General features: G+C 47.5%; 1 protein-coding gene across 3 annotated transcripts in view; it reads right to left on the reverse strand.

Moving 5' to 3' along the window:
• The window catches only part of SPRED2 (sprouty related EVH1 domain containing 2), a 103,534-nt gene that overhangs the window by 18,544 nt on the left and 58,446 nt on the right, over positions 1–26,544 (reverse strand). For 2 of the 3 annotated variants that reach the window (XM_084799277.1, XM_084799278.1), the window contains exons 2-3: positions 9,274–9,451; positions 558–726 (exon numbers count right to left, since the gene is read on the reverse strand). In XM_084799277.1, coding sequence (XP_084655403.1) covers positions 558–726; positions 9,274–9,451 — 347 coding nt within the window. Of the gene's footprint in view, positions 1–557; positions 727–9,273; positions 9,452–10,240; positions 10,598–26,544 lie in introns of those variants that run through there. The other variant, XM_084799279.1, reaches the window with a different exon arrangement.

Raw genomic sequence — 26,544 nt, forward strand, 5'->3', positions numbered from 1 at the left:
TTATTATGTGTATAGTGCTCTGCCTGCATTTATACCTGCAGACCAGAAGAGGGCATCAGATCACATTACCGATGGTTGTGCACTACCTTGTGGTTGCTGGGAACTGAACTCAGAACCTCTGCGAGAGCAGGCAATGCTCTTAACCTCTGAGCCATCTCTCCAGCCCCTGGCTAACATTCTTCTAGTGGAGCCTTTTATGTTACAGACTAGCTGCTTACATGAAATACATCATCTCAAAAAACAGCCACAGCCCTTGTGTTCCATGGTCAGCCTAGGTGAAATGTATGAAACCCACCCACATAGAAACCAGAGCTGCCTGCTTGTTTGCTCCCAGCACGTTCTCAGCCAGCGAGGCCGCTCACTCTGAACCCCTCACTGTTCCCCATGTGCTGCCTCCAACTGCTCACCTGGATGCTCTGAGAGTTCTGGGGTCTTAATGACCTAATGGTCCCAAACCCTCCTACAAACAAGCTATAGGCACAAGATGGCGGACTGTTGGAATGAAAAACCTGCAACATTCCACAGTCCCACTAAGGGTGCAGTGACAAATCCAGTACCTTCTATAAGGTCTTCAATGGCTTTTCTCACGCCCCTGTCAAAGGCTCGTGCATCCGCAGGGCTTTGGAAAGTAAGACCGAACTTCCTATTGTCAACCTTCCAATGGTGAAACGTCGGATTGGCTTTGGTGTAGACCAAGTCCTTTCTGACATAGCATTCCAATACCACCTAAGGATTGAAACACAGGCTGGTTACTTGTGGGACGGCCGTAACAGTACTGTTGTTAGTCCAATCGAGAACCATCACTGATGGCAACTGGCCCAGGCCTTCATGTGTGTGGGCCTCTCCACCTCGAAGAAACAGCGGATTCCCACCTACCATCTCTCTCTGCTGCTTCCTGCACGTGTGCTCTACCTAAGCCCACTGTCCTGGCTGCCTTCCTGCCTTGTGCTCCCTTCCCTCCTGCCCCCAGTGTTGGGGACTTCTGTACCGATGGCTCTTAACTTTCCTCCTGGTCCCAGTGCGTGTCTCCCCACGTCAGGGAATTCAACAAGCTGGGTGTGAATTAATTCCTCCTAGCGTCTTCCTATCTGACAAGGCCAACCCATGTCTACTCATTCTCTCTGGCTCAAAACTTCTGTGGTTGTCTGACTCCTGTTTCTCTGTCCCCTGCACCACTGGGCACCGAGTCCATGTCCCCGTGCCTTCCACTGTGTTCAGCTGCTGCAGCTCTGCCCCCGGCGGTGTCATCACCAACTGTGCATCAGGGTGATGAGCACAATCTCCATGCTCCTAACAACTGAGTCTAAGAAATGGCTCTTGATGTTTGTATCAAACCTAGTGCTGCTTACCTAGGATGGGAACACCACCAAGGGTTATCGGCCAGAACAAGAGTGTGCTCTGAAAACACTCAACAGCATCGCATTCGCTCCCCAGCACGTCTCAAGTTGTGGACTTGCTACATTCACAAGTCCTCAGTCCCTGACTTAATATTCTCTAGTAGTTTCTTATGTATTACACTCTTGGTCTCACATTTAGATGGCAAGATGCATCCTAATGGAACTCTCTTGCTGATAGACACCAGAGTTTAGTTCATATCACAGCAGAGGAGCTTTGCAATCCACAACATCATGTTCTCATTAATAACAATCCTGAGCTATACCTTTTTTTTTTTTTTGGTTTTGTGACACAGGGTCTCTCTGTGTTAGCCTTGGCTGTCCTGGACTTGCTTTGTAGACCAGGTTGGTCTCGAATTCACAGAGTCTCTGCTCCCCGAGCGCTGGGATTAAAGGCTTGTGCCACCATGCCCAGCCCTCCCGAGCTATACTTATTCCTATAGCTTTATTACAAATTCCAAAGTGGTTCTGCTGCGTGTTCATAGCCTTGATCTTAGTTTTGCAAAGCTCTGTCATTACTGCAATGTGAACTTGTGAATGTGGGCTAAGAGAAGGGCAGGAGTAAAGGCTTCCCTAAAGTAGGGTAAATCTAAACGAAAGAATAGTGTACATTTCAAGAATGTATCAAAGCAAAAGAAATAAAGTATAGGCTGGAGAGATGGCTCAGTGGTTAAGAGCACTGCCTGCTCTTCCAAAGGACCCAGGTTCAATTCCCGGCAACCACATGGCCGCTCACAACTATCTGTAACTCCAAGATCTGACACTCTCACACCAATGGACATAAATTACAATTAAATAAAATATTTAAAAATTTAAAAAAAAAAGAAAGAAAGAAGGTATTGCCTACTAAACGCTCTCTGAATTAATAACAGAATCCAAAGTGGCACATGAGAGCAGTACTGAGGGTTAATTCTAGAGCACAGCATCGAAAGAGGGTGGCGGCCCCTTGAAATCCTCCTCATGATTAAGTTAAACTATCATGGCCATTCTCCCCGAAGCATGGCATGAGGACTGAATGTCAGCCAGCCTCACTCCAAAGTGGGTAAGTCTAATCAATCAAGGCTTGAACTAACAAATGCCCCCCATTTTAGAACCCAGACACTTCAATCCGAAGTCTCAAGTTATTATCATTATCATTTACATTACTATTATTATTACTATTATTTATTTATTTATTTTGCCAAAACAAAGAGACTCAGTTTTCCCATACTTCTAGAATGAAAAAAAAAAAAAAGTCTTTGGTTATCACTATTTAACTCTCGCTCCCCTCCCCCCCTTATCTCTGGTTGCCCGGGCTGGCTTTGAACTCTCCATGTAGTTGAGCTAGGGATGGAAGCCATGGTTCTGTGCATGCTAGGTGAGCGCCCTGCCCGCTGCGCCCCAGCTTTGTTCCTCTCCCACTGCTTACCCAGTTTCCCACACTTGTTTCCCACTGCCACGGTGGGCACAGCCCTAGCTTCTTGTGACTTTTTTTTTTTTTTTGACATATACACAGAAGTTTGTGCTTCAGTGTAGCCATTCCTATAAATCCCTTTTGCAACTTGTCTTTTGTTTTTCTTAAAATTATGTCTTGAGAGACAAGTGTGTGTGTGTGTGGGGGGGGGGGGCTCTGGAGAGATGGTTGGTTCAGCTGTTAAGAATAACTGTGGCTCTTTTTTTTTTTTTTGGGTTTTTCCAGACAGGGTTTCTCTGTGTAGCCCTGGCTATCCTGGACCTGCTTTGTAGACCAGGCTGGCCTCGAACTCAAAGCGATCCACCTGCCTCTGCCTCCCGAGTGCTGGGATTACAGGCGTGTGCCGCCACCACCTGGCTATAAAACTGTGGCTCTTGCAGAGGACCCAAGTTCAGTTCCCAGCACTCACATGACGGCTCACAGCCATCTGTGACTCCAGTTCTAGAGGATCTGACATCTTCTTCTAACCTCCACGGGCACCAGGCACACATGTACATGGGCACAAAGAAAAGAAAATAAATATTTTTTAAAAAATCATGTCTTACGGAGTGAGTGAGGGGTGTGTGTGTGTCTGTGTGTCTATGCAGCTCAGTGGAAAGGAATATACTTAATATGCCTAAGACTCTGTGTTTGATTTCTAGGACAAAAAAAAAAAAAAAAAAGAGAGGAAAAACCAAACAACCCAAATGTTTTAGAGACAGGAGGCTCAATGGCTGTGTGATGTTCCTCTGTACAGATGTGAACTTATCCAACCATGGTCCTTACAAATGGCCCCTTTCACAGACAACGCCATCATCCATAGTGTGATACATAAGTGGCTCCCCTGGTTTGGTCTGTGGGCCTCTGAGAGACTCCCCAAAGTCCCAGCCCCTTTCTTGGAGTCTGAAATGAGAGGGCATCAGAGTAGCATGCTTGCCACCTTCACTGTGTGGACATTTCTGCGGTAAGGGAGGAGGTGTTAACAGCCATGCAGCACACCATGGATGATATGGCAGCCTGGTGGCTCCGTGCCACGTAAAGCCATCACCAGGCCACAAAGCGGGGTTCATATACTCAGGAATTCCTGTGGCATGACGGGAGGTACACACAACTGTGTTCTCCCCTCGGCTTCTGTACGTTCAACCTTCTGTGACACGCTGCTTTGGGAACAGCGATAGATAAAGCCTGGCTCGCACAGATGCACAGCTGGGTACACGCTGGTGCCGCCAAGTCTTCCCTCTTCTGACCAGGGGAACAGATGACCCTGTCTCATCCGTGAGCCGAGCTCCCTCACAGGCAGAACTTTTCCTTTCCCTTCTCCTCCCCTCCTTTTTGGGCTAGGTTTCTCATGTAGCCCAGGATGGCCTCAGATTCCCCAGCTGAGGCTGGCCTCCCTGACTCCATGTCTCAAGCGAAGGGATTTTACAGGTATAGATAGCTCTCTCTGTGAGTTATCATTTTTATTAAAAGATCAACCAATAGACCAAGGATGGTTAGTTGGGTATTTGGCAGAGATTTTTTTTTTTTAATGAGCAAACTGAGCTTGCCACCTCAGAGAAAATAACTACAGCCTCCCACCCCTAATAATAAGATTTGAACTTCTAAGTTAAAAAAAAAGTCAGAATTTTGGACAGATTGCCAATAACTAAGCCTTGTTTTGAATTTTATTATTTTACTTCATATGTATATGGGTGTTTTGTCTGCACGTATGTCTGTGTACCACATGTCGGATCCTCTGGGACTGGAGTTATGTGGTGATGAACTGCCATATGGGTTTTGGGAATTGAACCCAGTCCTCTTATGCATTGTGGCATGTGTGACTGCATTTTGTGTGTGTGTGTGTGTGTGTGTGTGTGTGTGTGTGTGTGTGTGTGTGTGTCTGTGTGTGTGTGTACACACTACTAAAGAATCAGACAGGCAGACATGTCTATGGAGCGGGTGTGGCAGGGCATGGCTGTAATCCAGCACTGGCTGTGGTGTATGCACCACATGTTCAAGGCCAGTAAAGGCTACATAAGGAGACCTTGTCTCAAAGAAGAAAAAGGCTGGGGGTGTAACTCAATCCCTGCGCCTTTCTACTTACAAAGAATATAAAACTAAAAAAGTGCTTTTTTTTTTTTTAAATACTGTAGGATAAAATGTGTCGCCATCCGGAAGGCCAGCCTAACCCCAGAAAACCCCATGTTCTCCAGGCAACCAATTCATGATGCTACGGAATCAGGGATGAGTAAGGTATTCACTAGAGGTGAACGATTAAACAGCAGGTTTTTGTGGAAGAGAGCATTTAAAAAAAGTGTGGGCTGGGGATGTGGCTTAGTTTGCAGGATGCCTTCCTATCACCCAACGAGCCCTGGGTCCCCAATATCAAATAAACCGGGCACAGTGACACAAGCTTGTCATCTTGGGAGATGGAGGCAGGAGGATCAGAAGTTCAAGGCCACCCTCACCTAAGCGTTCAGGCTAGCCTGGACTACCTGAGTGCCTGTCTTCAAAAACCAAGCCCATTAAAAAAAAAAAAAAGCGCTACTAGTTGAGTTGATTCCTTCAGTCTAGGAAGAGTATCTACAATTATAAGAAAAGAAGGCCGGGTATGGTGGCATAGACCTGTAATCCCAACAGTTTTTTCCTAATCCCAGTAACTGGGAGGTAGAGGAAGGGATTAGACTTGATCATATAACGACCTTCAGGCTAGCCAGGGCCGCAACGTTTTAGTTTACATATAATTTCCCGGGACAACGTGATTTTCTCCGTTGCCCTAAATGTTTGACTAACTACTTCTGAATGGGTGTCTGCAGGAGCGACATCAGCTTAAACAGGCTCTAATACGTAACTAAAACAAACACACACACGTTAAAACACACACACACACACATACACACACACACACACACACACACACACACCACGTGCTGACTTCCAGAACCTTGTTACTGTGGAACAACTTCAGGCCCCAGCTGAGGCACGGGGGAACTCAATCCAAAGCTGAGCTCGAAAATCACCTCGTGACCACCCCCCCCCCAACACCTCTTAACGGGGCCTCTCTCAACAACCCACCTTCAGGGCTCTTACAGGGGCTCGCTGCCTTGCAGAAGCTGGAAGATCAAAGAGATGCCACTGTATCTGCAAACGGGGGGTGGGAGTAGGGGCAGGAATCAGGACTTCCTGGCGTGAGGCATGAAGACTCGAGGGTAGAAAGACAGAGCACAAGCAGGTGTGTGTGTGTGTGTGTGTGTGTGTGTGTGTGTGTGTGTGTGAGAGAGAGAGAGAGAGAGAGAGACACAAGTACCACGGAAAGTGCAGAGTGGCACACATAAAGCAATCTGGAGGTGGGGCATAAGGAACACCTGGGAGATGGGACGGCATCATCCTGTTCCTCAGAAACAGAGGCCGGTCCACAACACCACGGGAGGCGGACATAGACAAAAGTGCTCCGTGCTGGCTGCCACTCAGGAAGCAGTGCACGGCGTTAGAATGTGGAGACAATGTCCTCCTCTTTCAGACGTGGCATGAATAGGACAGATGTTTTTCGTCTCGGGTCCTTGGACAAAAAGGTAAAGATGTGTGCTTACTATGTACAAGTCACTGGGAAGACTCAAGCTCAGAAATGCAGTTTTAAAAGGAAGGGGCTGGGGCAGACAGTCTCAACAGCTAGTTTAAAACTGGGCGTGGTAGCACATGCCTATAATCGCAGCATTTGGGAGGAGCAGACGGGAGAATCAGGAGTTCAAGGCTCTCCCTGGCTACAAAGCCAGTTTGGGCTACAGGAGAGACCAGCTCAAAAAGCCCGAAATGGGGGACTATTCTAGGTTGACATAATCTACAACAAACCAGAGGAACACCAGGAAAAACAGCTCTCAGTGTTCAGGACTCTTCACGTAAAGATGATCTGCTAGCTCAGACTATAAACGGGGGGATGCAAGCGAAAGCATTTCTACTGAAATGCTATAGAATAAGAGAACCAGTGAAAGGGGGAAAAGGCAAGAAACAAATTATGAAAATACACTAAATATGGCAGGCAAAGAGGAACACCGCTATAACACCAGGACAGCACACATGCAAAGAGGAAAGTGCCAGCAGGAAAATATGCAAAGGGCACTGGCAGATAATTCGGCCACAATGAAAAGAATTAAAACACTTATTTTGTGTGTGTCCGAGCATGGGGGTGTGGGGGACGTGTGCTATGAAACACACATGGAGGTCAGAGAACAATTTTTAAGAATCTGTTCTCTCCTACTGTGTGGGTCCCGGGGACTGAACTCAGGCCGTTAGGCTTGGCTGCCTGTGCTCTTATGCACTGGGCCATTTGGCTGGCTGACTAACCAGTTAATGATTTTTTTTTTTAAACAAGCAGGAAACCACATGAGGCCATTGGTAAGTAATCGAAAGAGATCACTGTTATTCTATCAAATTAGCAGACATTTAAGACATATGACCTCCAATTTTTAAAAGAAAACCTCACACTCTAGTAGCACCTCTATACACTGAAGCTTGTGAAAATCAGGCTATTTTCTAAAAACACAAAATGTGAAAAACACAGTTAAATGTGCCTTCAGAATACTACAGTGGCAAAGGGGGGCGGGGGGAGCACTAAGGAGATGGTCTAACAGCAGAATGTGTCACTAGTGTGAGCACCATGGAAAAGTTAGGGAGACACAATGTTCTTTACAAACTGATAAAAGGCTGGTGAAAATGAAAACACGCACAGCTGTGCAGCGTGACTCTGCTTCAGCGCTGTGGTCTGTGTAATGCTCCATCAGTATGGTCCCCAAGACCAAGAAATGTTTCCGTGAGCGACAGACACCTAACCAAAGGCCTAACCCTGTGCTTAGCTGGGGGTACACCCCAGGAACGTGGTAGTTACTTCACCCTCCCAAATTAATTAATTAAATAACGGGGGGGGGGGGAGGGGGCGCATTGTTGAGAAAGGGTCTCACTACAACAGTCCTAACTGGTCTGGAGTTTGCTGTGTAAATCGGGCTGGCCTTGAACTTACAGAGATCTGCCTGCCTCAGCCTCCCATTCCAGATGCTGGTATGAGAGGTGTGCACCACCATACCTGGCCACTTTATTTTCTTTATAGCATGGTCACACTGCCTGTTCTACGAGAAATTTTACAAGTGAACCAAGTGTGAAGTGGCATTTCAGTCGCTCTATCTGTGATAGTTACAAACTATTCTGTCTTATGTATTTGGTAATTTTCTTCAATCATAAGAAGTGGTTGGGGTGGGGGGCAGGGAAGAAGAGCTTTTCTACACTCTGCACACACAGAAACCTGTCCAGGGTCTCAAACAGAACATCAACACAGTGTGGAGCCACCTGCACTTTCCCTGGGAGATCCTATGCAATCCATCACATTTGCAGTGACCGTTGATTTCTGCATATATACTTCCAAATACACTGGAAAGTAAACTGTGTTTAGTAAATCAACGTCGAGGAGACTTAGGACTGGGGGGCGCGTAGCATTCGACAGAGAAAGTGCTTGATCTAGCTTTGAAAGGCCCTGGGTCCAACCCTAAGCAAGAGAGTAGGGAGGAAGGAGAGAGAGACCAACTTGGACTGGAGGGCGTGGCTCAGGGTTGAGGTGCATGCTTAGTACGTATGAGGTCCTAGGTACGCCTGGAAGAAGAATAAACTGGATTGGACAGTTATCTTCCTCCCTATCAGAACCTGTGACGTAACTGGCCACCCAAGTTCCCCGTCGAGGCTACATGGTGTCCTGGCTCTTGGTGTAAGAAATCATTTTCCCACTTATTTGTCTATAAGCATGCACAATTACTCATAGAGGTGTCACGCTACTGGTTTAGGTTTCGTTGTCGTTGTCATTCTCTTTTTACCAAAGACATTTCGCTAATTATTTATGAAATAAGAGCTGTATGTGTTTGTGTTGTGTATGTTTACTTTTTTTGGTGTGGAAACCCGAGGAGGACATCGGGTACTCTGCTTTACCACTCTTCATCTTATTCCTCCTAGATGGGGTGTCACACAGAACTTGGAGCTCCAAGGCTGCGTCGGCAAGCCCCGGTGATCCGCCAGCCTCCCTCTCAGCACTGGGGTTAAAAGGCCTCCTGCATGGCCACCATGTTTTATGTGGGTACTGGGATCCTAATCCAGGCTGTCATGTTTGCACAGCAAACACTCATAGACTCTGGGGCCATCTCCCCAGCCCCTAGCTCTGGTATCTTTCTGACAAAGATGTATTTAGAAGGAACCAATGTAAGGTGCTACTCTCTCAAATACCCGTGACAGTGGCATACCTTGATTAATCAAAGATGGACCCAAGATATGCAAAATACCCTTGTCCGCAGGCACTCTCGATGGTATGTGGCTAAGAGACTGTACCGGAAAGGGAAGGCTATATTGAAAATATCCAACGGAAGAGGGCTGTAGCTTATGAACGGAAACCAGTCATTGCTATTTTCAACTCCCAGGATGTGTGTCAGTCATTACCAGTTTGTCTTTCTGTCGTTCACCATGGATGAGAAAGCCGCTCCGTCCATTGCCTTCAGGGTGCATGACCTTACACACGCCAACGCGACTGATCCCGCCTCCTTCCTGTGGGAACCATCCCCCGCTGGAGTCATCTCTGGTCATAACCACAGCCTTGACACGCACAATATAGCTGTCACTAAAAAGACAACAAGAAGGAACGTGACGATGGTCCTAGTAGCTGAAGAAGAGCAGGCTTCCCAGGGCCAGGCAGCCGCCAGCCAACACTTCCCTTGATTTGTCTGCAGAAACACGCGTGACAAGAACCCAGAATGGGAGGCCACCCTGACAGGAGAATACAACATGCAATGCAATTTAAAAGCCCACCTTAGAAGAGATACCCACTAGCTAACACATTCTTACTTGCGAGCCTTTGAAGATACACAGGGCATTAATAGCCCCCCAGCTTCTGGGTGTTAAGTATTAACCAAATGAATAAGCCAATCTCGGGGATTTGACATCTGGATTCAAAAGTCAAGCCTATTAACTTAAAAGGATTGTTACGACCTGAGCCCTTTAAACTTAAGTTTACAACAAATGACCAAGCTTTAACATTTTATGAAGCTAAGGATCCTATTTAGCAAACAACATAATAATCCACTTCTAAATCACAAAGTCCCCATGCACCACTTACGGAAGTAGGAAAAGACTTCAACTCTACTCTACACACCTGTGGCCTCTGCTTATGATTTCCCCCTTTTCAGGCTAAATGTACAGTTTTTTGCCCTAAGCTATCATGCACCGTTGCCCAAAATCCCTTTTCCTCCAAGGACCAACTTTAGCTTCTTTTCATTTTTTTTGTTGGCTCAAGGGGGAAATTAAATTTTCACTTGATGTTTTCTTTCTTTGCATATAGTTCATTTTTTCCCCTCTTAAAACACATATTCCCACCTTCTGGACTATGTCAGGCAGGAGGGCTGTGTCTCACCTCAGCACTCAGGGACAGGCTCCACAATCTCTAAGAGACATTCTGTCCCCTGCATGTCTGCCCACCTCACCCATACTAAAGAAGCCAGCGTCGTCACCCAGACTTTGTGATCTGCTCCTGTGATGTCATTGCCTCCCCACACTTAGGCGATGTCTTGTCTTCACAAAAGTCCCTTTTGCTTTCTGCACCTAGACTCGGTGGAAGGGACACATGTGGCCACTCCTGCAGCCAAACGCATCTCTGCCATGGACCATCGAAGCAGGATACCTGCTTGTCTTCAGTCCCTCCTTTTATTCTAGAGTCAAGGTCTGACCCTGTAGCCTGGCTTGGCCTTGAGCTTGAGATCCTTCTACCTCAGTCTCAGAGTGATGACATCACAGGTGTGCGTCACTAAACCACTCCCTACCTGCCTACAGTTTTCTTCAACTCTGGGTTCCACACCCACCCCTCAACCCCATGAAGATGGTCCCAGTCAGGCAAATCGTCCCATCCCTCTGCATATATCCTATTTACGTCACCAACGAATGCCCCTGAGGTATTTTTCTGATAACCTCTTCATCTTGGTTTCTGGGACTCTTTCTCTTCCAATGTCTTTGTACCCAACCACAGCTATCCAAGCCCAGGCCACCAAGTCAGCCCATGAGTGTCCCACCGATACGGGCACTACCTCCAAACCTCACGTTTTCCTTCTTCTTCTAGATAGGCTCACGAAGCCTAGGTTGCTCTGAAACTCAATCCGTAGATGAGGCCGAATCTCCTGACTCCACATCCTCCTCCGTTCTGGTGTTACAGACGGGTATGAGCAATGACCAGCATAGAATTGCAAGCACCCCACTCTCCAACCATCACTTCCTGCCTTCACAGTTCCCCCCTCCAGGCTCCAGCATTCACCTTTCCACTAGGGCCAGGAGTCTACTGCTGACTGCCTCCTCCTGCCCTGCCCTGCCCTCCTCTGTACCCAACTCTCCACTTCCACACAGGCGGCTGCATTCAGTCAAAGGGACACCACGTCGCACCGTGCTCACAGCACTTACTCTGAGCCGCAGCCACTGACCAATGGGTCCAACGGGCCATTCTGCTACATTTGCCCTCTACCCAAGATGACTTAGCCTCCCGCCTCTGCGGTGATGCACGTCTTTTAGTCTCACTGAGAAAACCAACACCGCCAGCCGAGACCTGTCACCGTCTATCACTCCTGCCTACAGCCTCTCCTGTCCCACTGGCTGAACCACTCTCCGTTCCTCCACCTCAGCAATGCTCTAGGCCAACAATGGCCGTCTTCACATTTCTATCCGGCCTCCTACCTACCGAGACCCAGACCAATGACAACCGTGGATGATGGAATGCCTCTGTTAAGGTGTCTCAGCCACCTCAAGCAACACACGTCAGGTGGAAGTCTTTCAAATCTCCTCACACTGCTGGCTTTGTTACCTATTTGCCCACCAGGATAAAAGTCAGTGAGGGTGGGGACTTTGCCACTTTTGTTCACCACTGCTTCCCCGCCTAGGCCACCAATAAATAGGTTGTAGGATCAATGGACTGAAAATCGTAATATGAATAGGTTTCTTAAAAATTGAAACTAACAAAGTCTCTGTATGAATACTCATTTGCTTACAAACCACAATAGCCTAAACTGCGATGTGATTATAGATTTTTGCAAAGAGCAGCACTGGGAATTGAATATAAAGCTCTGTACATGCCAGGCAACTGCTCAGCTACTGAGCTGTATCCCACTCCGTTTTGCTTAACTACATTTGTTTATGTGTGTGCAAGGGTGTGTGCAAGGGTGTGTGTGTGTGTGTGTGTGTGTGTGTGTGTGTGAAGGTCAGAACCAGCTATGGGAGCTGGTGGTTCTCTCCTTCCACCTAGTGGGTCCTGGGAATTAAACTCAGGTCAGGCTTGGTGGCAAGCACTTTCACCCTCTCTACTGTCTCAATGACCCATCCAGTTCTTTGTATATTATTTTTATTTTGAGGCAGGGTCTTACTAGGTTGCCTAAGCACACAAACTTGCCCAGGCAATCCAGCTGCACAGAGTAACAACAGCTAGGACCCTCCCAATTGGCTGGGATCGCAGGCCTGAGTTCTAACAGCTGGGACTTCCTTTTCATTAATAGGTAAGCTTACTGAGGTGTCGCAGGCTACATGGTGAAGATCACACTTGTGCCTCTACCCCTAGAGCCTGCTCACCTCGAGACTTAATGAGCCCGGTCTGCGGGAACCTAGAGGTTAAGAACGCTGGGTGTGGGCTGCTAAGATGGCGCAGCAAGTAGACTTGTCGCCAAAGCTGGCAACCTGAGTTCCATTTCTGGCATCCACGTGATGAAGGAAGAGAGTGGTTTCCCTCAAGTTGTTTTGGTTCCCACACATGTGCCGTGACACATGGCCCGAACAAATGTAGTAGTAGTAGTGACAACAACAGCAACAAACCTACTGGTTGCCATGTGTTTAGGTTACATGTATGTAAGCAATTCTGGAGCATTCCCCACATTTTCCCCTCATATGACGTTAGTTCTAGAAACAATAAAAATTCCTAGGATTTGTGATTTTATGGCACACACTACACTTTGTCAAACACTGTATATATAAGGGCATTAGGAGCTCAGTGCCACAGGCAATGGCTGAGGTAGGCATTGAGGCTCTCCACACTTTGGTCAAAGCATACTTTTACTTTCTGATGTTTCAGTTGTGCCTCCTTCATTTGAGGGGGATTAAGCAGATCTGAAAAAGGGAGAGCTATATTAAGTGTGTCAGTGCCATAAGCTAATTCCATATAAGTACACATTTATTAAAGATTAAAACAAAACAAAACACCTTAATTCCAGCACTTGGGAGGCAGAGGCAGGCAGATTGCGGTTGAGTTCGAGGTCAGCCTGATCTATAGAGTGAGTCTGGAACAGCCAAGGCTACACAGAGAGACCCTGTCTTGAAAAACCAAAAACATGGGCCAGGCGTGGTGGCGCACGCCTTTAATCCCAGCACTTGGGAGGCAGAGGCAGGCGGATCGCTGTGAGTTTGAGGCCAGCCTGGTCTACAAAGCGAGTCCAGGACAGCCAAGGCTACACAGAGAGACCCTGTCTCGAAAAACCAAAAAAAATAAAAAAAAAGAAAAGAAAAACCAAAAACAAAACCAACCAAACAACCCCACAAACAAACAAACAAACAAACAAAAAATCCGAAACAAAACAAAAAAAACCCCCTTTCTCCCAGGCTACAAGAGCTTTGACTGTGTGGCCTTAGTACTTTAAGGCCTCGATCCTCCCAACTTGATTACTCCTAACCAGTGCCTTCCCCAGGCACAGATTTCCTTCACAGGAGGGGATGTAGGGGTTTAAAACCAGACATGGGCATGCATGATGTCGTCTGGGTATCCAGCTGTGTGGCTACGAGCCAACCACTTCCTATCTGTGACCCACTGAAGTTCTTCAAGCACGCCACACACTGCCCGGCGTCACACACTGCCCGGCGCAGAACTAGCAAATGGTGTAGAGGAAAACTCCCCGCCCCGTCTCCTTCCCTGAGTTGTATAACTAAACATCTGCAGGTATAGGAGTTATCTAGGAAAAGGAAGCCCAAGGACAGGCTCATTTAAAAAGTTTCTACACCTACACACGGGCACTACTGGTAGCTGGTATGCCTTTGAAACATTTCTAATCATCCTACCTCTATCCAACAAAACAAAACAAAACAACACCCCCCTCGCCCGCCCCACCCCACCCCAGCCCCAGCCCAAAGCTGGCCGGCAGTTATTGCAGCATACACAGAAACAGACCGGTAAACTTTGGATGTGGCCCCAACATCAACTCAATGAAGCCCATGTAAGAATGAACCCAACAGCCAGTGTCATTTCCAGCATGCTAGGCTGCCACTACTTGAGCCAAGCTGGATGGACTGACTTGGGGGGGGGGCTTTCCTTTTAAATGTGGTGTCCTTAAGGAAAAGCTTTATGGTCTCAGCATGTTGACTAATTTGTCCCATCATCACTCAAAAGGCATGTAAGCTCCTATAGCAGGATCCAAACGCACAGAAAGCAATTTCAAAATTCCTGTGACTTTTTTTTTTTTTTTAAATTCAGACTCAAAGCAGGCCACATCACAGAAGTAAACAAAGGCGATGCAGGAAGCAGGAAGCAGGAAGCTCCTTGTCCTGTGGAGGATGTGCTCCTGGCCAGGCTGGCTAGGACCGGCCCACCTCCTCAGTTGCTGAGGACTTTTCTTTGCAAACAGAAGACAGGGTCTACCTGTGATGAAGGCATGTGTCAAGAGCCACAGTGGCTCGAGAAGCTGTGGTTCACTGCTTTGGCTGGAAGACAGGTTTTCATCGCAAAGTTGCGTCTGTAAACCTCCTGCCCTCTGAAGAATATGCGCGCAGAGTGAGTGTGGGCCTCGCCAGCTGCCAGGCACCTGAGGGGACAGCATTGGAGTCCGGCCTCAGCAGCAGTCAGGGTCATAAAACCCAGGATGGATGGCGCTGCAGGCAACACCTGCAGAGGGAAGGGTGCCGCCTGCCATCTGTGACCCTCTGCTCCCCACCCTCCCCCCCCCTTTTCCTTAAGGGATGGAGCCAATTTCATACCACCATAAATCCGTTCCCAACACACCCCACGGCAGGCCAGCCCTGATGGGATCACACAGCTCCTGTATCTATCTTGCTAAACCATTAGGTTCACTTCCTTCTAGCCTCCTCCCCACTCCGCCAGACCTAGAGAGGGATTAGCCAGCCCCTCCTGCCAACTGCCAGACGCTTCCTGAGCCAAAACACCAAGCAGCTTCTCTTGGAGCCAGGCACACTCCCTTTGCCCCCACAGGTTTATAAAGGCACTTAGATTTCACCAAATTGCCCATACATGTGCGCGTTTATGATGTATGCCCAGTGAGTTCTGTAAAATTAATTAAGATGCTGTGGCAAAGTCAAATATGTTGAGTAGGAGACATACTGGTCATAGACCACTGATGTTGCTTTCCGAAGTGTTTGTCCTAAGTGTTACTTACTTAAGATTTCACAAAAGATGGATGCCCTGGTTTAAAGGTAAATCATATATTCTGAACTCAACGGGTTTTCTGCATGGCAGTTACAGAGTATTCTGGTCTGCACAAGCTATGCAAGGGAGAATGTCTGCTCTGCCTGTCTAAATGTATAGGAAATAGGGCTTCTAGGTTAATTACTTACAAGGACACTACTTGCCTGGTTAGTTAGCTCATTATGGAAAACAGTGTGAAGAAAAACCTTCGGGTGGACAGAAGATTTAGTTGCAGAGATGTCATTTCTGGCATGGGGCAAGTCTGAAAGGGCAGTCAGTCTCCCAGAAAAGTGGGCTAAAATCACCTCAGAAAAAGGCTTGCCCGCAGATATTTCTGATCATTGGAGCTGACTACAAAATGAAACAAGAGTCACCTATGAAAGTGCCCTTCCCTAGTATCTGGGAGTAAAAGATCTGTGCCTTTGAACTGGCCCAGTCTTTTGGCTAGAACTGGGTGCCACTGCACAGAGCCATTCTGAGAAAAAGCAGGCTCCATGCCCACATCACCATGTCCCTTCGTCTCTAAACCACTCACGGCAGCAGTGCCACGCAGAGCTTTTGACTCGCCATCCCAGGGATTCCAACACAGCGTTGACCATTTTTAATTGCAGTATCTATTCAGGAATTTTTTTTTTAATTGTACGAGGTAAGTTTTCAGACATGGAACCCACAAACATAAAATGGTATCTAAAAACTGTGCCAAGACTTTCACGCAGGCGATTAGGCCAAGAGGTATCACTTACGTTGTAAGAACCCCAGCCCTTCTCGGGTGCAGGTAAGAGTTCCATCCTTTGCTCAGAATTGGCCAAGAATCTATGAATCTAAACCACAGAAAGCACTTAATAAAAGCCGGGCATGGTGGTGCATGCCTGTAATCCCAGCACTTTGGGAGGCAGAGGGCAGGCGGATCTCTGTGAGTTCGAGGCCAGCCTGGTCTACAAAGCAAGTCCAGGACAGCCAAGGCTACACAGAGAAACCCTGTCTCAAAACAAAAGAAAACATAATGAAACTCCATTGTAGCCTTGAACCAATAACCTAGAAACAGTGACCTATGTGTTCGATTTACACTTGGAGGGTGAGGTCAGTGTATGGCGATCTTGACACACAAGCATACACACTTGCAGAGACAAACAGGCAGTGTAAGCTTCCTTGGAGCACGTGGGCAGCGTCCTGCATGTGCAGCACTCGCCAGTGCAGCACTGGAGCTTCCCTCCCCTCCAGTATCCAGGATGGACAGCACAACCGATATCTGAGTAAACGGAATTGGGTAGTCAAACTCAACTATGAATCCTTCCTAGCAAGTCAAAGTTCGTTAGAGCATCAGGCTGGACTGTCCAGGCTTTTTATTACTATTTGTCCAGGCGGATGATGATGATGATGATGATGATGATGATGATGATGATGATGATTTTCCGAGACGGGATTCCTCTGTGTAGCCCTGGCTGTCCTGGATTCTATTTGTAGACCAGGCTGGCCTCGAACTCACAGAGATCCACTTGTCTCTGCTTCCCTGAGTGCTGGAATTATAGGCATGTGCCACCATGCCTGACTCTACTGAAATTCTAATAGGAAACCATTTTTAAAAGGAGCTGCAAACTCCTGTCTTACAGACTAGCAATCCTGATGAGAAACTAGATGCCTACCACAGTGCTGCTGGGCACACTCACACGGCTGTACTGTGCAGTATATCACAATTTGCCGTAAATACGTTTTTCCAATTTGACCTTACACCTTCAGGGCACAGCGAAGCCACAGCTTGAAGGGCACTGCATGTACCTGCAAGTGTACCACTAACCAGTGTGGTCTTTCCCTTATCTCTCTACTGCTGCGTGCTGTGGCTGGAAGTGAATCCAGGGATTTTACAGAGACTGAAGAGGCCCGGGGGGAAAGTTGGCAACCAGGGACCTCAGGTAAGTGCTAAGTCAGGCTCCTAACAGCCCTTAGTCAGGGCGCCAGTTCACAGGCATCACACATGGAAAGTGTGTGCTGCTGTGAACTCACACTCGGTGCTCTCTCATGAACTGCTAGCCTGGGTTCCTTTGCAGCAGTTTACAGTGTTGTGTTGGTTACTTAACTCCACTGTACTGCACTTAACATGAGTGTTTTTTTCCTTTTTGGTTTTTCAAGGCAGGGTTTCTCTCTATAGCTTTGGTTGTCCTCCACTCCCTTTGTAGACCAGGCTGGCCTTGAACTCACGGCGATCTGCCTGCCTCAGCCTCCTGAGTGCTGGGACTATAGGCGTGTGCCACCACGCCCGGCTCTTAACACGAATGTTGAATGTATCTGCTGTACCTTGGTCTGCCATGCTGTCGCAAACTGTAGCACACCCTGGCCAGAAGAAAACAACGGTGAAAAACCTGGTCTGGAGGGGAAGGGCTACCAAACCTACACCTTCACTGGGCAATCGGTGGTGGTGCACACCTTTAATCCCAGCACACAGGAGGCAGAGGCAGGCAGGATACTCTCAAACCAGCCTGGTTTATAAAAGTAGTTCCAGGACAGCCAGGACTACACAGAGAAACCCTGCGTTGATGGGAAATGAAAAGGATTTGGCACCTGGAAAATTCGGGTAACGTTAGAAGCGTTGCCTATGGCAGGTGACTTACAATGCTCTTGGGTGTCTGTGGCTTTCCTGAGCACCCTCTGGATGTTAAGTTATCAGGGAGGAAAAACCCTGATTGAGTGATTTTTTACGATTTCCTTGTTTCTACTGCTTTATTTTAGAAGGCCTGGTGCTTTCCTGAATACGCTGTACACGCGGCTACCAGGGCAGGGAGGCCCTTCTCCTGAAAATCTAAAGAGACTCTTTGCTTTAATAATCTTCACAGCTGAAAGTTTATCTTTCTACCCTGGGGCCCCAGGAAGCAGAGACCCTGGGCATATAGGCCTCTTCACCCCTAAGTGGCCCTGGACAGGCAAGGGTGAACCCCTGTCCTGTAACAGCCACACATCTCAGCTGAGGACAGCACCTGTAATTATTGAGTTTGAAAACACTGGCCTGGGATGCCCTCGAGTCCATCAGAGTCAAAAGGACCTGCAAACCACAATTAAAAAAGAAAAAAAGAAAAGAAAAAAGAAAACATAATTCAATGGAAATCAAAAATTTAAAAAAAAAAAGGGAGGGGGTAATTCTTTTTAGAAACTGAGTAGTAATTAATTCTCCATCCCACCCAAGGTGGGACTTACAGGTCTGAGACAAAGTCACCCAGCATGGTGCTCTACCCCTCCCCCAAATGGGTTGCCCAGGCCACTGGCCAGTTCCTCTAGGACCACAAACACGACCTGTGTCTGCAGTGCCTGCCATGATGTTAAATCCACAGCATCATTATACAACCTTTAAAAAATGTTAACACAGGTGTTTTTGGGAAATGGCAGAAACACTTCATTCTAATAGTTTGTTAATATTCGATACACCGAATTAGAAGGAGGCCAGACTTTTTGTCCAGAAACCACTAGAACATAACAACTTTGACATTGGCAGTTTTGGAAATAAGATTTTATTTAAGTTAAAAAAAAAAAAAAGATGCGTCTAATTCTTACAGACTAAGTATGTGCCCTACCGGGCTGTGTTTCAGAAAGACTACATGAAAACAGTAAGGACAAGACAGCTGTGAGAGGTTAAAGGGTCAAAGCTGAACTGAGGTTTCGGGCTCAGCCTTTGTCTCTGTGCTCCGCCCAGCCTGGGGTCAGCGGTCAGCAGCCTTCAATTATCCAAGATCTAAGAGATTTCCATCTTAAGATAAACAAACTGACCAGCCCTGAGAAAACTCTCTCTTCCTTTTTTACCTCAAATCCCTCATGCTCCCAGGCTTCCCCTCACTCTTGCCCAAACCGTACTGGTGGTCCTGTTTAAACCTCAAGGCCAGTTAATAGAGACGCTGAATCACGGAATGGGATGGACTCCCACATTAAAAGTAAGCCAGCAATTACACACACACACACACACACACACACACACACACACACACACACACACACACACACACGAGCTGGAGAGATGGCTTGGTGGTTGAGAGTGTCATCCGTTCTTCCAGAGCTCCTGAGTTCAGTTCCCAGCACCCACATGGTGGGCCATAACCATGTATGATGAGATTCGGTGCCCTCTTCTGGTGTGAATATAATTTATATATGTAACAAATAAATAATCTTAAAAAAAAAAAAAAAGCACAGATGGCATAGGGAGTTGCTTACAGTTAATAGTCTTGGCCAAGGGCTGCAAACCCATGGCCTCTGAACTTTGGCGTCTCCTTCTCTACTTTGATTTTTATTGGGTGAAAGCAAAGGAAGCAGAGTATCAGCAAAAAGCCATCGACAGTGGCTGATGAGTGTGAAATTCAGGTCTCCACATTGTCAACAGTGCCCTGAAAAGTCTGGCTACTTCCGTCCAGTAAGCCGGTGAATTTCTTTTTCCTGCTACCCTGCCCCTCTCCCACGGTCAAAAGGTCAGGAAATTACTTTACCAAATTCAAAACCTACAAAATCTGTTTACAGGCCAGTCCTTCTTAAGATCTGCTCCAAACAAAAAGGTGATAATTTAGCCCACAGGAAGGAAAGAGAGGCAGGGCCCACAAGCCGCAGTCAGGGTTTTTACGAGCCTCACTTTATATTCTAGACAGATCCACCCATGGGGTGTCCTTTTGGGTGGCAAGAGTTAGTGATTCATTTATGTCCTTTTCACCCAGGGTTCTGTCACCTCCTTTACTAGGGAAGAAAAGATAAGCAACAAATGAAACTTGATCAAGGTATCTGCTCTTGGGAAAGGGGGTGGGGTGGAAGGAAGGGGGTGGGGGATGGGAGTGCCTCCACTCCCCAGCAGACACTGGCTAGGAGGCAGCCCAGAGGCAGCTAGCTCTCTAGTCATGTGGCTGAAGAGACATTAAGCAAGTTGGTTACATGTTCCTTTTAAGCTAGAAAGGACGGGATGGGGGTGGGGCATCTGAGTAGCACCCCTCACTCAGGTGGGGGGGGGGGGAGGGGGGCATCTGAGTAGCATCCCTCACATCGGTGGAAAGGGACTGTTTAATGTTACTGACCCTGGGGGACAGATGGGGGGGGGTCCCCACCGCTGCCCACACTGTTTACACACAGAGGGCTCCATGCTGTGGGGAAGAGCCATCGGATTGCTGCTGTTAGGATTGTTAAGATTTATTGGCGTAGGTAACAGCTGTGAAGGAATTTTTAGTGAAGAGGACTTGCTAACAGTTTAACTCCAGGGCAGCAGCAGCTGGAGGGTGGGGCAGGCCCATCCTGGCCAGTTCTCCTGAACAGAGGTCATTCCACTTGGGATTTACGAGTATAACTAGACCGATCCTGTAACACACCCCCCTCCTCACAACTGGGTGTGATGCTCTAACTCTACTCCTGAGCCACAGCCTTCACATATGCAAGACAGAGGGCAGAAGCCAAAGGGCTCTTGAGGTCTCTTTTTCAACTTCTGGAATTAAAAAAAAAAATTAGCAAACACAAGCCACTGAACATCCTGAAGAAGCAGAAAACTTTGACTAGTACTAAATGCAGCAGAGTACCTTTAACAGAAAAAGACCAGACACCACCAAGACCCATGACCACAGCAAAGGCTCAGCCCCTCTACTCCATCAGTCACTATTTAGTTTATAAAATTCCCAGAGCAAGGAAGTCTTAAAAGAGGAAGAAAAATGGGCCTGGAAATGTAGCCCAGTAGACAAGTGTTTGCCTAGAATGTACAAAGCCTGAGTTCAATCCCCAGTGTATGTATGCACATGTGTGTACACACACGCACGAGCGCACATGAACACACACACACACACACACAGAGCATGAAAACTGGTTTAGAAATAAATATGCGCACTGATGAAAGCATGTAATGGGAGTCAGAGATAGGAAGTTCTTTTTTATTTATTTTTATTTTATGCGCATGAGTGTTTTGCCTGTATGTACGCCTGTGTCAGAGTGTCATATGTTGGAGTTACAGACAGTTGTGAGCTGAGCTACCATGCTTGCAGGTACTGGGAATTGAACTTGGGTCCTATGGGAAAGCAGTCAGTACTCTTAACCACTGAGCCATCTCTCTAGCAATGGTGCCGTTCTAGATAGAGAGGCTGAGCTCTCACACTACCGTCCTAGCAGTTCCCATTTTTTTGTTTGTTTAGATGTTTTGTTTTTGTTTTGAAACAGGGTTTCTCTGTGTAGCCTTGGCTGTCCTGAAACTCTTTATAGACCAGGCTGGCCTTGAACTCACAGAGATCTGCCTGCCTCTGCCACCTCAAGGGTTGTGATTACAGGAGTGCACCACTGGGCCCGGCTCACTCTTCCGTTTTTAAAAAAAGATTAAAATTGTTATTTAAACTTAAATATGAGCTGGACGTGATGGTGCATTCCTTTAATCCCAACACTCAGGAGGCAGAGGCAGGCAGATCTCGCTGAAGTTTGAGGCCACCTACAAAGAGAGTTCTAGAACAGCCACAGCTGTCACACAGAGATACCCTGTCCCAGAAAAACCAAAACCAAAACCGAAACCAATTATTTATGGATGTATGTGAAGGAATGTTTGGCAGTCAGGACAGCCTGAGTCAGCTCTTCCCCTTCTATCATGTGGACTCCAGGAATGAGAAACTTGGGTCATCAGGCCTGGCAGCCGGTCCTTGTAGACAGCCATCTCTCTGGCCTTCATCCTGGCTCTCTGGGACATCACAATTCCTAAGGCACCACAAGTAAGCCACCTGTCTCCAGTGGTTTCCTCCAGTGGTAAGTCTACAAGGAAGTTCTGTAAACTGAAAAGACCAGATTAAACGCAACACCATGTTACGAAGGCACATCCTGTATGGCTGCATACAGTCAGCGTTAGCAGCTGGGTGCGGTGCCGGGGGGTGGGGGGGTGGGGGGTGGGGGGGTGGGGGGGTGGGTGGGTGGGTGGGGGTGGGGGGGTGCACACACGCCTGTAATCCCAGCACTGGGGAGGCAGAGGCAGAGGCAGGCAGATCGCTGTGAGTTCGAGGCCAGCCTGGTCTACAAAGTGAGCCCAGAACAGCCAAGACTACACAGAGAGACCCTATCTCCAAAAACAAAACAAAACAAAACAAAACAAAACAAAACAAAACAAAACAAAAAACTATTTCAAACACATTTTCATTTCAGTATTCACAAGAAGCCAACAGGTGACAATAATCTAAGTGTCTGTTTATTCCGTCCAGAATACACACAATGGATTATTATTCAGTCTTTATAAAGAAGGAATCAACATGGGCTGAACTTTTGAGAAAGCTAAGCAAAATAATCCAGCCAAGGAAAGGAAAACGATGGGTTGTGGCGGTGGCAGCGGTGCACGCCTTTAATCCCAGCACTCAGGAGGCAGAGGCAGGACCTCTGAGTTTGAGGCCAGCCTGGTGTACAGAGTGAGCTCCAGGACAGCCAGGTCTACACAGAGAAACCCTGTCTCCAAAAAAAAAAAAAAAAAGACAAACCACTACTCTATTCACTCTATATTGTTATCTAGAAGCCATGGAAACAGAAAGTATAACAGTGGTTGCCCTGGGATGGGAGGGAGGCGGAGGGAAAGCTAAGCGCCACACGTGAGGTTTCAGTTTTACAAAGTGAAAGTAGCCTAGAGCCTTAGAATGCACGTAGTCACTGTCCCTGCCTGCGCTGTACACTAAAAAGCACGGTAAACTGTAAGCACGGGGCGGAGAAGCATGTGCGTGTATGGGGGAGGGTTGTTCAGGTCACAGTGCAGATGTGGATATCAAAGGGCAATGCCCACTGGCTGGTTCGCTCTCCACTGTGGGTCCGCAGGAGCTGAGGCAAAGTGCCTTTACTTGCTGAGCCATCTCATTGGCCCCGAATTTTGGTTTTTGTCAAAAATGAAACGAAGGTACCTTGAGAAGTGAGGGAGCCACTTGACTTGAGTTCAGAAAGTGTGGGTTGCACTGAGGCTTGTTCCCAAAGTCTGTAAGGAGTGAACATCACCAGTGACAAAGGAGACAACCAGCGCATGCGCAGAACCCTCTCCAGGAGCTACTTACAAGGCTGTGGACCCCAAGGCTACCCTTTGCAAGCAAGGAGGGTCACACACAACTTGAACTTGTCAAGTATTGGCCTTACTGACAGAAAAATGGCTTTTCTTATATAAAATCATCTCAAACATCAGATGCCTTAAACAGAACACTGTGCCCCCACTGTGAGCACTACAACTTCTAAGCTCAGAGACAACAGCATTCTTAATTTTCTTTTTTTTTTTTTAACTTATTTTTATTTTATGGATGTGTGAGAGCACCTGCATGTATGCACCACATGTGTGCCTAGTGTCTAGGGAGAGGGCCGGATCCCAGAGAGCTGGAGTTACAGAAGGTTGTGAGTCCCCGAGGGGGTGCTGGGAACCGAACCTGGGTCATCTGCAAGAGCTGCCAGTGCTCTAAACCACTGTGCCACCTCCCCAGCCTTGACAACAGCGTTCTTAACGAACACGTAACAGTGTACAATACAATCAACAGCTGGGCGTGGTGGCGCACTCCTTTAATCCCAGGACTCGGGAGGCAGAGGCAGGTGGATCGACCTGAGTTCGAGGCCAGCCAGGACAGCCAAGGCTACACAGAGAAACCCTGTCTCAAAAAACCAATAAATAAATAAATAAATAAATAAATAAATAAATAAACAAATAATCAATCAACAGACACCACCACCCCCAGGACATTTTTATGACCAGACCCTTTTTATGTCATCTGATCTCAGTTTTTTAAAGGTTACTAAAAGCAATTATAGGAGTTTTCTAACGCTTCTATTTTTTTTCCCCCATGGGAGTTAGCCATGTTTTTAATATTACTCGGGGGGGGGGGGGGGGGGATAGGGATGGGGACGGGGGAAGACTGGCTTGATTTTTCTTTGGAACGAGTTCCTGCCAGATTTTGCACACTGCAGCTCTTTGGCGCTGTGGTGAGAAGGCACACACACATGCCCACCCACAGACGCTAACTCTGCTCATCGCCCTCCCCAAGCAGCCTCCATGACACACGCTGTCTGTGCTCATCTAACGGAATGCAGGAGCCCCCAGTCCAGCACAGCACCCCTGGGGCCAGAGCAAGGCAGGAAACTGAGGGAGCAAGTGTTTAAAAGGAGAGGGGAAGAGATGGAGGGAGAGGAGAGAGGGGAAAAGGGAGGGGGAGGGTGGGAGCGGGAAGGGGGGGTCCATTCTTTACAACTGCGTGATTTAACTGTGAGCGGAAACTGAAGCTAGCGTCCTGCTGAAGTTCCCCATGCCACTCTCAGAAGAGGTGGCAAGAGGTTCCACTTAATAATCCAAGCCAAGAGCTCCTTCACAGAGAGCGGAGGAAGCACTGGCACTTACAACTCAACTGGAAACGTGCGAGGTTCCCAACACTGTCCCACGCTCACCCCAAGACAATCTAGTTGTTAAAGGGACAAACTGCTAGCAAACTTAAACCTGAAAGAAAGCCCAGGAAAAAGAATAGGCCACAGTGGCTAGGTAAGAGTGGGCATGCGGCCCATTTGCGCTTTCCTCAGGGCGGGGCTTGTGTCTTCAGGAATCCACGCCACCCCCGTGCTGTGCTTGCCTCCGGCTTCTCTGAGCTACACAGAAAACTGACGATTTCCAAATAACGGCACAGATTTGCCTACAAGTGTGTGCGCAGGGCACACGCTCCAGAAGCGGGACATGTGTGCCACAACATAGGCAATGCATAGGTAAAAAGCCTCTGGTGGGAGCCAGGCATGTTCTCAGCATACATACATACATGTGACCAGCAAGGGAGCAGACTGCAGACTCCAGAAACAGGGCCCTGTAAAGCACGTGAGTATTTTTAAATGTTGGCAGCTGGTCTATAGTGATTTTAAATTAGCTTGTTTTTATGAAATAGTTACTGAATTCATATAGCCGTTAAGTGTGAATATAACTTTAATAGATCCTAAGAGGAGGGGAGTCTCCCAACCAGCCAAGACTGGGAAGCTGACTGTCCAGCTAAGATACCTTGGGCACTATGACATCTTAGAATAAATGCTCTCTCCCTGACTGCCACCTCCGAAGAAACAGAGTGGGAAAAGAACATCTTTTGTCCACAGTTACATCGCTTGACTTGGCTTATAAAACAGGGCCACCACCTGGTGGTGGTAGCGGCAGCGCACACCTTTAATCCCAGCACTTGGGAGGCAGAGGCAGGTGGATCACTGTGAGTTCGAGGCCAGTCTGGTCTACACAGAGAGTTCCAGGCAACCAAGGCTACACAGAGAAACCCTGTCTCGAAAAACAACAAAACAAAAAACAGGGCCACCAAAACCACCATCAAGTGGCTCTTGGAGTGGAACATTCTTTCAGCGACCAGAGTTAGGACTCGGCTGAGCCAGGGTGCCAAGTGCTTACACACGTAACTGCCCAGCACACGCCTGTTAACACGAGTGACAAGTTCAGTCAGTATCCACTGGCTACTTCTCACCTGAAGTCTGAGACCTCTGGTAGCAGCTGTAGCTCTCTCAGGCCATGGCCACGCTGGGCCGATGGCTCAGTGCTCAGCAGAGATGGTACCTCAGGCAGCAGCAGCCACACACAGCAGAAATCTGGAAGAACTGGACAGCACCTGGGCTTGTCCCAGTGAGACAAAGAAGGGAAAACCAGGACATTTCCATAGAAAATGCCAACAAGTCAAGAGATTTAAAGGAAGTGCTTGAACTCATTTTTTTCAGCCTAGAGGATGTGTGTGTATGTGTGTGTGTGTGTGTGTGTGTGTGTGTGTGTGTGAGAGAGAGAGAGAGAGAGAGAGAGAGAGAGAGAGAGAGAGAGAATGTGACATAATTGAACCTTATGTTTCCATGAACTCAGAGAAGATGAGCCATCCTTCTGTCAAGATAGAAAAAAAACCCAATTCTGTTATTATTAATCATTATAGTTAATTATAGCAAGACTTGACTCCCAAGTCTCATTAGGTAGCTTTGACTGGCCTAGAACTTGGCCACGCAGACCAGGCAGACCTTGGACTCCCAGAGATCTGCCTGCCTCTGCCTATCTTGTTTTTCAAGAGAGATAGAGTTCTTATACTGTAGCCCAGGCTGGCCTGGGTTTTATAATACTCCTCCTAGCTCAGCCCCCTGAATGCTGAAATTACAGGCAAGGGCCACTGTGCTGGACGAGCTTTTGACAAAGTACACCCCAAATTGAGTATGGCTTTCACCAACACTCTGGGGGACCTCATTTACTCTAACGGTACCAAAAATACGAATTCTAGCCAAATTAACAAGTTTAAAGCAGCTCTTCTGGCTTCGAAACAAAATCTCAATGAGAAGGAGAAGGGCTCCCATTTTGAATC

The sequence above is a fragment of the Acomys minous genome (genome assembly GCF_964271855.1).
Source record: "Acomys minous genome assembly, chromosome: 10".
NCBI classification, from domain to species: Eukaryota; Metazoa; Chordata; class Mammalia; order Rodentia; family Muridae; genus Acomys; species Acomys minous.